This window comes from Haplochromis burtoni, unplaced genomic scaffold, assembly GCF_018398535.1.
Source record: "Haplochromis burtoni strain Fernald_Lab_line unplaced genomic scaffold, NCSU_Asbu1 Contig_8, whole genome shotgun sequence".
NCBI lineage: Eukaryota > Metazoa > Chordata > Actinopteri > Cichliformes > Cichlidae > Haplochromis > Haplochromis burtoni.
In genome coordinates this window covers 4,858,636-4,870,583 of record NW_024582369.1, presented here as the reverse complement: position 1 = coordinate 4,870,583, position 11,948 = coordinate 4,858,636, and the positions used below count along the sequence as shown (strand labels likewise).

At 41.3% G+C, this 11,948-nt stretch overlaps 1 protein-coding gene across 1 annotated transcript; it reads left to right on the top strand.

Moving 5' to 3' along the window:
* Positions 1-423: 423 nt before the first annotated feature.
* Positions 424-11,411, top strand: faxca (failed axon connections homolog, metaxin like GST domain containing a). The gene is made up of 6 exons (XM_005914278.3): positions 424-916; positions 4,095-4,230; positions 4,411-4,607; positions 4,699-4,916; positions 5,550-5,666; positions 6,605-11,411. The coding sequence occupies exons 1-6, from the start codon at positions 657-659 to the stop codon at positions 6,907-6,909; spliced, it is 1,233 nt and encodes a 410-aa protein (XP_005914340.1). The 5' UTR covers positions 424-656; the 3' UTR covers positions 6,910-11,411.
* Positions 11,412-11,948: the final 537 nt, after the last annotated feature.

The following is an 11,948-nucleotide window of genomic DNA, read 5'->3' as shown; positions in this document are numbered from 1 at the left end:
TTGAAGTTCGACTTTTAAAGCTACTACGCTTCAGTAAACTTGAAACAAATCTTCATATTTTCTCATTCTCTGTGGCACACCTGTTCATTTTTGTGACCTTTTATTGCCACAAATATTGTGCTGTTTCTAATATTTTTATTAGCACTGTTGCCTCATTTATAAGAGTTTTATCTGTTTTAAAAGGTTAGATACAAAGTATTGTCAAAAGGGAAGGAATTTTGTCCTTTTGGCACTCATTCATTTGGCTGTCCACCAATAAAGTAGCCTTATTATTTTGTAGTAGTTTAATAATGGTTTGTATTTAGCTTTGGATTTATCTATTTTTGTTCGGCACTTTTCTTGACATTACTCGAATTATTTTGCAAAGGATGACCCGCAAATCCACTTTTATATTGAAAACATAACCGGAAACCCTTTTGTGTTTCACTCACTCTTGACAGTAATTATAAAAAGGGGGACATAACCTGGGAGCTCCGAGCGGGCTTCAGAGAAAGTCAACCCCGCTACGGGGACGGGCTCCGGGCGGGATGCTTGTGTCCGGTCGGCTGGTCCTCGTGCCGTCGCCTCTCACCTGCATCTGCGTGCACCCATGAAGCCCCCGCTGATGAAGCTCTTGGCTGCCAGGGTGAGGCGGAAAGTGGCCAGAGACAGAGAGCATGTACTGGCGTGTCGGGTTCGCCTGGACTCGGTCGTGTATGGCTGATCTCGGACCGAACCAGAGCCTCTCCTCCGGTCTGCTGGGGTCCGATGAGCAGCTCTCGTTTTACGGGTACATCATCGCATACCCACTGCAGGACTGCGGCGGGATCATGTCAGCTTTGGGCTCGGACTCGTGGTGGCGGAAAACACTGTATTTGACCGGAGGGGCTCTGCTCGCTGCCGCTGCTTATCTGCTGCACGAACTGCTGGCCATCAGGTACCACCAACAACAACAACAACACAGGGACTGCCAGAGAGAGGCAGACCTCAGGATCCCTGTACGCAGGCCTCCCAGGCCAGAGCACAATCCGTGTGGATTTGATCTGCTCATATTTTCACTCCAAAGCTGTATTTTCCACTGAGGTCTGATATTACTTAATCTCGTCTGATTGGGCTGGGTGAGAGTGGAGACGGGGGAGAAGGAGTCGTGAGTGGGGGTGGGGGTGTTGTGATGTAACGGAACCTCCACCCCTTGAGCTTCCTCTTCATAAACACACACATATTAGGGGAGATTTCCATCTTCGCTAGCTTATTTCTGTGATTAGTGATATGATAATAGTTTATTAGTGTTATTGTATGTCCGTGTGCTACCACGGCCTTCACATAGCTCTGCTGCCAAATGAAAGGACATTAGAGGCAGTAGGTCGCTTTCATCAGTCTCTGCTAGAAGGACGAGGGAGGTGATGGAGGTTAACACTCCCGCTGGTGTTTAGGTCCAGTCTAAACGCTGCAGTGGTGTGTCGGTCTTTTATAACCTCTGATGTAAACACCTTGAATCATGAAGGTTGCGGGAGGGGATATGGCAGCTTTAAAGTAGAAAGAAGCGCTGTGTGCTTGATTATTCATTTTCAGGGTGAAAGCTTTGACTGAGCGAGTTTATTTCTTCGATTTACCCGCAGTCCAGGCCAGGGTCTGTGCTATGTTACAGTTTAAAGGGTACTTAGTGTTACTGCAAATGGCACTGACGATGTGCTTTTAAGATGAGGAAACGGAAGCTTCCTCTGCGGTTTTTTTTTGTTGTTTTTTTGTACCTGTATGAGCGGATATGTTGCAGTTTCCCCCCTGCCTCCCTTTCTCTACATCGTCCTGTCAGCAGCCATGCGTGCTGTAGGTGATCCTCTTCTATTCTGGTGTCAGCGGCTATTTAAGCACCGCACTGAAAATAGACAGCTCCTCTGCACTTAGCCTCCTGCTTGTTTGTCGTTTCAGCACTTTACACGGCGGACAGCTCCTTGTCCTAATTCTGCATCCTCTCCGCGTGAATGTGCTGCTTTTCGTCTGGCTGTGGTTGTGGCAGTTTTGACATTAACCGGTCGGTAATTCGTTATTATAATGTTACAGTTTTCGTGCAGACAGCCCACGTGATGCACATACTTACGACCTTTTCGTTTTCATTTTTTATTTTGCTGACGAAAGCAAGAGAGTAACTTAATAAAAACTAAAGCAGGAGGACATTAACTGTGAGGAAATGTACTGACAGTTTCCTCAAATAATAAAAACCAGATCAGAATAATCTGGAGAGCGGAGAGCCAATCAGAACAGCCGATGAGTATGGAAGTGATTCAGTCAGAAGGTTAGAGTCGCAAATTTGATCTGGCCCCGGAAACAGTGCAGCAAAATTGCTAATTTTGGTATGATCCAATACCAAGTAAATACTGGGCCACTATTGCCGATACCAATATCAGTACCAATACTGATTTCAGTGTATAAAGGCAATTTATGTAGGGGAGAGTAAGTGTGTCATGACTAATGAGACGAATCACTATCAATTTTCAAATTTTAGACCACTGAATCGCTGTGATTTTTACTTTCCACAATAATTAGTTAACACAATAAAAACACAACGTTCACCTTTTCATGGATATGAAACTGTGTTGTTGTCGTTTTTTGTTTGTTTGCTTTTTGGAAACTTTTTGGAGTGCAAATGTTCCTGTCTCTAAAGGACTTTTTTCAAGCGTGCTTTACGCTGTAAATAAATCCATGACAGTCAAAACAAAAAGGTTTCAAAAACACAATTCAGAGGGCTACATACCTTACTTAGAGGATAGAAACAGAGTATCAGCCCTCTTGTGCTACTATCAATCCAATACCAGTTCCACCGTTGGTATTGATGCTATCCATATTTGGATCGATCTGCCCACTACTAGGTACAGCTAGCGCCCATGACCCCCGTTTCTCACGGAAATGCAACAAAATTCTAATGCTTGGTAGGAAGAGAAGAGTAGACATATGGACATAATTTACATTTGATGTCAAGGAAAACAGGACGCTGGAAAAACTCTCAACAGTAAAAACACAACAATTTTTACACCAACATTTTTATATTTTGTCACCTGAATCAGCTTCAGATCTAGTCTGCTATAATCTTTAGATATCTGGCCAACTAAAACTAGACTGAAAGTAAAAGATTTGAAAAAAATATGGCTAAAACTAAATAAAAATGTGCTGTGCTTCCGAGACTTCCCTTAACCATAAAATCTGCTAAACTACTTTAAGTCTATCTTTGTATGCTCCCCAAAACTGGCTAAATACATACACCAACCTTATTACTCTAACAATAACCACAAAAATAAGTGCTTTATGAGCAACTGTGGTGGCTATCTCCATATTTTTTTGTTCATGGACTCTTCTACAGTTGCAGTATAGTTCTTTATCTTGTAATGGGCTTTCGGCCAAACTTTGACTGTATGAAGCTAATAGCTCTTCTCCCTTTAAGGCCGCCCTCCAAGCCAGATTTCCTCTGATTGGCTGCCCTTTGTAAACCCGTGTGCCTGTGCCAAAACTGACTATTCAATGATGCCCACTCTCACTGACATCAGAGGGGCCAATAACATCAAATAATAGAAAAAACTACACTCTATATATAGTTGATACAAAATACTTGGTTGACACTCATCCTAACTTAAATTTAAACATGGTCTAATTTTACATCAAGTGTTTATACATCTAAGATCTAAAGATTTGTGTCATGCTGACTTCCTCTTTGTTCCCTAAAAGCGGGAACAGCCTAATTGCTTCCCTGTTTTCAGCTATAATATGAAGTAGACTACTAACAGGCGGCTATGAGGATGGTATCAGTCTTCTAATCAAAGTGAAAAGCAGGGATGTATTTGAGGCTGATAGATTGGTCTTAATCCATCATATTTACAATGTAGCATCAAGAGAAAAGGCTAAACTTCTGATGAAGAACACAATCCAAATGAAAAAATGCTGAAAACTGCAAAGGACTAAATGTCTATGTAGAAATATAGAAGACGAGTGCTATGTCCATGTATGCAGTTGACTCACACCCAACCCACACACCCACACTCTACATTTTAGTGTTTAGTTGTTGTTTTTTCACAACCCTTGGAGTGTATGTGACATGTAGCTCTTTCCTTCTTTGCCTCATACAGAAAGGAGGAAGAGCTGGACTCTAAAGATGCAATCATACTCCACCAGTTCTCCAGGCCCAAAACTGGCGCCCCATCTCTGTCGCCTTTCTGCCTTAAGCTGGAGACCTACCTCCGTATGGTTGACCTGCCCTACCAGGTATGACTGTGTTTATGTGGCTGCAAAAGAAAAACAATATTTTGTCTGTTATATAATAAAATGAATTTATTAAAAATAATCTCTCCTGCAAAGGTCACTCAGTTTCTTTTGCAGCATTTACCAACCACTTTGAGAATTTTCTCATCATCTTCCCACCCCCTTTCCTTAATCCTCTTCTAGAACTACTTTGATGGGAAGCTTTCGCCGCAGGGAAAGATGCCATGGATCGAGTACAACCAGGAGCAAGTGTGTGGGACAGAATTCATCATCGACTACTTGGAGGAGAAGCTGGGCGTGAGCCTCAACAAGAGCCTGACACCCCAGGAGAAGGCCTTATCACGCGCCATCACCAAAATGGTAGATGAGCACTTCTACTGGTGAGGGACCGCTGAGATTCAAGCTGATTGTTTTTGTATTAAATGAGTGCATCTGTGTGTCTGTATATATAAATAAATATGCATCTCACAGGACCATAGCTTACTGTCAGTGGGTGGACAACCTGGAGGAGACCCAGAAGATGCTGTCGGTGAGCGGTCCACTGAGTGACCTACTCAAGTGGATCCTGAGTCACCTGACAGGTGGGATAGTTAAGAGGGAGATGTATGGTCACGGGATTGGACGGTTCTCTACCGAGGAGGTGTACGCCTTAATGGAGAAGGACATGCGCACCCTGGCCACCCTGCTAGGTGAGGGTTCTTTTTCCAATTTAAAATAGTATGAGTCAGCCTATGGGCAACTGAATCTATTTAAGTATGCATTAAGGTTAGAAGTATGTTTATCCAGAAGACAAATGGATTCAAAACTTGGAATCCAGAAAATCACCCAGATTTAGATGTGGTCACATTCGAGTCTTCAGTGGGAAAACACTTTTTTTTCTTCCTTTTTTTTTTGCTTTGTTTTGTAAATCTACAAATCACTTTGTATTGTGAAGCTTGATCTCAGTGTGTGTCACCATTTTGGTTGCATATTTTACCCCAGGGCCAGATCAGTGGCTTTTCAATATGCGCCTTGAGACCTATAACCAGAGACATCACTTTTGTTAGCAGCAGTAGATGGAAAAAAACTGAAGGGATTGCTGAACACTGACCTGCTGTGGTAGAAACTTAGCATTGCAATCACTGTCAAACCGGGTAGTTCATGGTAGACAATTTGCAGTTGTTTGGCCATGACAGGTGGCTTCTCAGGTTAAATGTTTTTCACTAAAGGTGTCAGTTAATCTGTTACCAGTATGTGTTCATTTATTAGAAAACAGAAGAAAATGGAATTCAAGGGGGGAAAGCTTCACTGTTTGACTTATATTTTTCTGTCTGCTGTCTAAGGTGATAAGAAGTACATTATGGGCTCTAAGCTTTCAACAGTAGACGCCGCAGTGTTTGGTCACCTGGCCCCTGCTATGTGGACGCTACCGGGATCGCGGCCAGAGCAGCTAATCAAAGGTGAATTCACCAGAAAGGCAGTCTACCTAATTTCAAGCAAACTTGCACTTGAGTGATGTATGTACCGTATACACAACTCCAATTCCAAAAAAGTCAGGATGATGCATAAAGTGTAAAACAAAACAGAATGCAATGATTTGCAAATCTCTCAAATCCATATTTGATTCATAATAGAACACGGGAAACATATCTAATCTTTTTCTTTCTGAATTTTTATATGAAATATAGAAATATAGAAATGTGAACTTTTGCATGTTCTAATTACACATTCAGCACAGAATTCATACATTTGAACACTATGTATGAGAGGAAAACAACACAATGTCCTTTAGCGAAAATCATAATCAACTGATGCAAGATGAGAAACATCAAAATGAAAATGAAATTCACTAAACTGTAAATCAAGTTATTTGTTTATCTAAGAGAATAAGAATAAAATTAATAATAAGAAACTCTCTGATCTTTGACTTAGAAACTTTTTTAACCTTTTCTGCTAACCTTTAAAGCTCATCAGTGCCTAAAAGGACCAATGGAAAAGTGATGAATTATCATTTTATTACTATTTATACATAAAAATCAGTTTTCTTCTTCTTTTAAATCTAAGTCATCATTACTGGAAAATAATATTTCAGTTAGGACCACTTTAGTCAAAAGAAGGTGTTATTTCCATTAGGCAGTGCTCTATATGTGTATACACAACAGCCCAAGATGGGATTAAAATGAGCAACTGGTGTTTAGGTGGGTTGCAAAGCAGCTTGTAGGCAGGCTAGAGCAGTTGCACAGAAATCCCCAGTAAAGAGTTTCCTGAGCTATCAGCTGGCGTTGCTATTTGCTGTTTTATGGACTGTGAGATCTAATCCTATACTCACTTATATCACTGGTGTCTCAGTGAGATACCTTATGGGCGCTGTACCTACTGAGATGTTTATTCCACCCAGGTGAGCTGATCAACCTCGCCATGTACTGCGAGCGCATCCGCCGGCGATTCTGGCCCGAGTGGTTCGTCGACCTGGAGGACTTCCGCTACAACGACACCACAGAGGGCAGCGACTCGCCCTCGAAGCTCCCCGACCTCGGCCTCTACTCCCGCACGGACACTTTCCAGGACGATACGCGCTCAAACACTTTACACACTCACACGCCACAAGACCCGCCATCGTCTCAGAGTGACCCCACGGGCCACTCGCTGTACGACTCTGACATGGACACAGAGTGTTCTGAAATAGACCAGCCGAAGTGCTGACGAAACACACACACACACTTATAGTACACACTACATATAGGCACGCCGCAAGAGGGAGCTGCATCCCACCTATGTTCTACCTCTTAGAACAGAAAACAACAGGGGGGTGTATTCGGTGTTCGCCGGCCGGGACGTTGAGGGTGTAGGAGGGTAAAGTGCCAACTGTAGTGGAGGAAAGATTGCAGAACAAGGAAAAAAAGGTACAACAGAGATGAAACTGGAAAAGAAGTGAAGAGAAAAAAAAAGAAATGTAGGTTTAAAAGTGAGAACTAGACGCATTCAAATCAGGAGTAAATGACGCAGTTGCCGAGAAACTCCTCCACATCAACTGCAACCACAACCTTCTACCTGTTGTCTGTTGCGTGCCCACCGTTGTCCCTCGTAGCAGCTCGCACCACCCAGCAGCGTTTTGCGTCTGTGTGTGTGAGTATTTGTGAGTGCATGTGTGTGTGTGCGTGTACCAAATGAACCTTTAATACATGAAAGGAACTGTACAGAATCCATCAGAAAGAAAACATTTCAGTGTAAATATATAAACGAATCTGACTTCATTCTCAGATTTAATAGATAAAAACTGTATTATATATGAGTATAAATAATATAGATAGGCTGGAACTATAGTATTATGTCGTCTGTCATATGGTGTAAATATTCTAGGTGTTTCTCTTATGAATTCCTACCCTGCTGGTCTAAGATCAGCTAGAGGAACCCTGTGAATTCTTTTACTGTATGTATCCGATTACAGGGATATTACAGTATTTAAACAGTTGAGAAAAGAAAAATCATAAAACATAATAGGTAGTAAACTCCCAGTTTCCATTAACATCTTGTCTAACTGAGGCAATTATTTTGCCTCCAAAAAATCCCCCAAATCTTAATGTACGCTGCTGTATTTAGGAGATTTTACATGCATTCAAGCATTGAGCGCACGCCAAACAATCGTGTAGATATAGAGCGATAGATAGAAGACAGTCTGAATCAAAGTGCATGGCTGATTCAGGCCCATAAGTCTCTCTTAGCACCCCACATTGATAATCTTTAGCTACATTTCTTAGTAAGCCTAGTGTGATGGAACGATGTAGCTTGTTTGTCGGTGCCTCTGGCCAAATCAGCCGTGCGAGCATGTATCCAATGGATTATGGAAAAAAAGCACTTGTTTTCTTTCAGCTTTCTGTCAGAAAATGTTACGTAAAGCAATAAGAGACACAGACACAGGTTCACTTTATGCCAGGCTGTGATAATTGTGGTGTGTGATGGTAAGGAGCAGGCTCTATGTGCGCTTGTCGTTCATCAAGCGCACGTACCGACAACGTTTTGTATGCGTGGAAGAAAGGGCGAAATACTATTTATGTTCCTGTGCATGTTAGCCTCACATCATTTTAAAAATATTTAGCTCTAGAAGTTTGTTGTCTGTACTTACAGTCCTGGTTTAAAGAAAGTACACCCTCTTTCAACTCTAAGGTCAGAAAACACGTCAGGACATATTAAAAAGTCACATGGTCTTACCAGATTCTAAAATAATGTATATATAGCCTCAGGTGAATACCAACACATGACGTATTACACTGTGTTGTTGTTAAAAAAAATAAGCTGAAATGCAGAAGCAGGATGTGAATAACCAAGTATACCCCATGGTCCAGTAGCCATCTTTAAGCATCAGTAATCGGACGTAATTGTTTTCTCCATGACTGAATCAGTCTCTCACATTGTTGTGGTGAAAATCTTTTCATGTGGCTGCAACACAGACCAACATCATCACACCTCCACTTCTGTACTGGACAGTTGGTGTGACATATTTGTGTTAATTTGCTTTGTTTGGTTTTCTCCAAACATGGTGCTGTGCATTATGGCTCATCTGTCCAAACGGCATTGTTCCAGATGTCTTGTGATCTATGATCTACATGTGAACTGTAATATTTAACATGCTAACTGAGGCCTGTAGAGTCTCAGATTTAGCTCTTTGTTTTTTTCAGTTTCTGTAAACACGGCACAGCCAGACTTTGGGGTGAATTTGCCAGGATGTCCACTCCTGGGACGACTGACAAATGTTTTCCCCTTGAGATTAATCTTTCTCACTGTTGAATGACAGACTTCAAATTGTTTGGAAATCGCATTATAACTCTTCTCTATGAACTTTGCAGAAGTCTTTGCTCCTTGGCAGTGTGTTAACGCAAACAAGCGGCAAAACCTTTTCCTTTCAGAGAATTGCTCACACTTCCTGATGATCAGTTAATGAAGTGCATTTGATTAACAGCATCCGGTTGCTACTTCTGTGGAAGCAGTGAGGGTGTACACACACTGCATCTGTATTTTTGGCTTAGTTTTAGTTAAGTAAATAATGACATGGTGTAATAATGCATGTGTTATTTTTCACATCAGGTTGTAGTTAACTCATTTAAGGATCTGGTAAGGACCAGATGTGCAAAACTGTAAAACTTAGTGTGGGTGTTCTTTATTTTTCACACGACTGTACCTGAGCTAGTTAGGTGAACTCAGCAATCACAGTCAGTCCCAGACATTTTATTCGACCTGTCCTACACTCTGTCCATAACGGAGTTACAGAGTTGCTGAAACTAAAAGTTCTGTTAGGGAACTTTAGGGGAAATTACAGATCTCACAGTAAACAAATTGTGGATGTGATCAGTAATTACAGTTGGAAAAACTGTAATGTGAGGCCTTTAATGGGCGTATACATGATGTCAGCCAGTAAGTTACACTAAAATATATTTGGCGTAATTTTAAAAACTGCATCTCCAGTTAGTCATTTGTCCACCAGAGAGCACTGGAAGCAATTTTTTCAAATATGCTCACAACTCCTGCTGCTCTCAGTTCTAATAACCACATTTATAGGATAACATTAAAAATGTCTTTTATGCTATAATAAGTTGTTTTTGTATGTTTGAGTTTTTCAAATGCTCAGATTTGTCTCCAAAATGTGCAAGCGTGGCTTCGTTTGTGGGGATGCTGCATGTATGTAAGACTAGAATTAAAAACAGATGTAGCATTAACTTACCTCTAATTCGAAAGAAGAAGCAACAATCCTACATAACGAAGGGAACTGATGGGGAAAGAGTCCAAAGGATGAGAGGGCTTTTTATTTATTTTTTGATCCTTAAGGCACTATTACGATTCTGATGTCATTTTAAAACCATGAGTTTGAATGTGATGATGCCTCGCTGTTGAATTCTGCTCGATAAAACAATGCCATAAGTTGCTAGTCCAAACTCTGAGTCTGATCTAAGTCTTTTGTGGGGACACAGCAGACACTGAAGCCTTTATGGGTGTGTGTATGTGTAAGTGTGTGTGTTCAGCAGCTGAATTTCAGTGGAGTAACAGACTGAAACTAAGAAGCTAATGAACTGAAAAGTTTGGTTTGGTGTCTTAAAACCCCTGGCCTGCATGCTATTGCCTTTTAATGTTAGTAGTCAGATTCAGCCTTATGGAAGCTGAAGCTAAACTGTTTACTTCATACCAGTGCCAGTGTATGACTTCTGTTTTTGTATGTTACATTTATTTATATATTATATTTAGTTTATGCTATTTCTATTAATTTGTTAAGATGGCTGATGTGCTTGAATTTGATAAGCAATTCTACTTTTTTTCTACATTTTGCACTTTAGTTATGTTTACACGTGTTATGTTTCTATGTCTGAAAATCACTGTCAGACTAATGATATGCATTGGTGTATTAGTGCGCTGCTAGATTTTCTTCAGGCTTCTGCTGACATATAACTCTTATAAAAGCTACACATGTCCATCCACAGCAGTGGTTGCATGTATATCCACAACCTGGAAAGTTTTCCAGCTCATACATGCGGTTTGCTGCATGTCTGACATTTGCTGCAGACTCTGCCTTTACAAGACACAATAACTCAGCTTCACCCTGCAGTGATTTATGTTCACTTGAAGCCGAGATACCAAACTGACACTCGATCTTCTGTAAGCAGGGTGAGGTGAGTCATCCTGCTGATCGGCTGATCATCAGTGTCTCCTCTCTCCCGTGCGACTTCACCTCTGGCAGTACAAATTGCAAAAGTCCTCCTGATAAGAGTCTGTTGCCAACTCTGTCTGTCTCAGTGTTCCTCTGCATTTCGAGGTGAGAAGTCAGGGTTTAAGCCCCGCCCTGCGCGTCACAGTTCCCATTCTACCCCGATTTCTGCTTGTAGACTTGTAGAGGCCACATTGCGCTGTTGTCTTGATGTTGTGCGTGCGGAAAAACACTTGTGGTATCTTGTTGGACTGTAAATAAGTGAGCCAGAAAAAAGCCAAACTAAATATATAATTTATAAATGTATATATATATATAGATATATATATAGAAAGACAGAGAGAGTGAGATAAATGAATATGACCTGAAAGAACATGCTCTGCAAGGGTTAAAAAAAAAAGAGATTCTTATGAATGTATCATAAACAGAGATAAAATGCTGTATGACAATGGATTACTTCTAATATTTCATTAAATATAACTGCCATATTTTCCTCTGGTTTTGTTTCCGTCATTGTGTGGATTGCTGCATGCATGAAAAATTAGAATATTTCTGCATGAACTGTTCAGTATCAACATGTTGAACTGGGTATACTCTGGCATATCTATCTCATAATCCCTCTCCCTCTGTGCTTGCTGCCATACGACAATACTAAGCCCACCCAACAATGCTGAAGGATTAGCTCTCTGCCCTTTTCTTTGGGCTCTAAGGGAAACGGAGAGGAAAAAGCAGGGTATAGAAAGAGAAAAGGCAAGTTGCGGGAGCACCAATGTAGAGACGGAGCGTGGGTTTGGGTGCGAAGCGGGCTTGAAAAGGGGAAGAGACAAACAGCTCGAGAACAGATGAATGATATTTGATAGCTTTGGCTGGTTGCGTTTCTGAGACCATTGTGCAAAATCCCTGGGAGATCGCTTCCACACAAGATAGGGGAGACAATTCAGGACTGACAATGACACCAGAGTATAAATCATCTCTGGTGAGTCAAAGATGGCATACAGTGTCAGAGGGAGCAGCTGTGTGTGTGTGTCTAACACGTGGCTGAATGCATGAT

Bases quoted from the DNA above. Each gene is read 5' to 3' on its own strand.
- faxca (XM_005914278.3), top strand. From the start codon at position 657: ATGTACTGGCGTGTCGGGTTCGCCTGGACTCGGTCGTGTATGGCTGAT. The intron at 4,231-4,410 runs GTATGACTGTGT...ATCCTCTTCTAG, and splicing joins TGGTTGACCTGCCCTACCAG to AACTACTTTGATGGGAAGCT. The intron at 5,667-6,604 runs GTGAATTCACCA...TATTCCACCCAG, and splicing joins GCCAGAGCAGCTAATCAAAG to GTGAGCTGATCAACCTCGCC.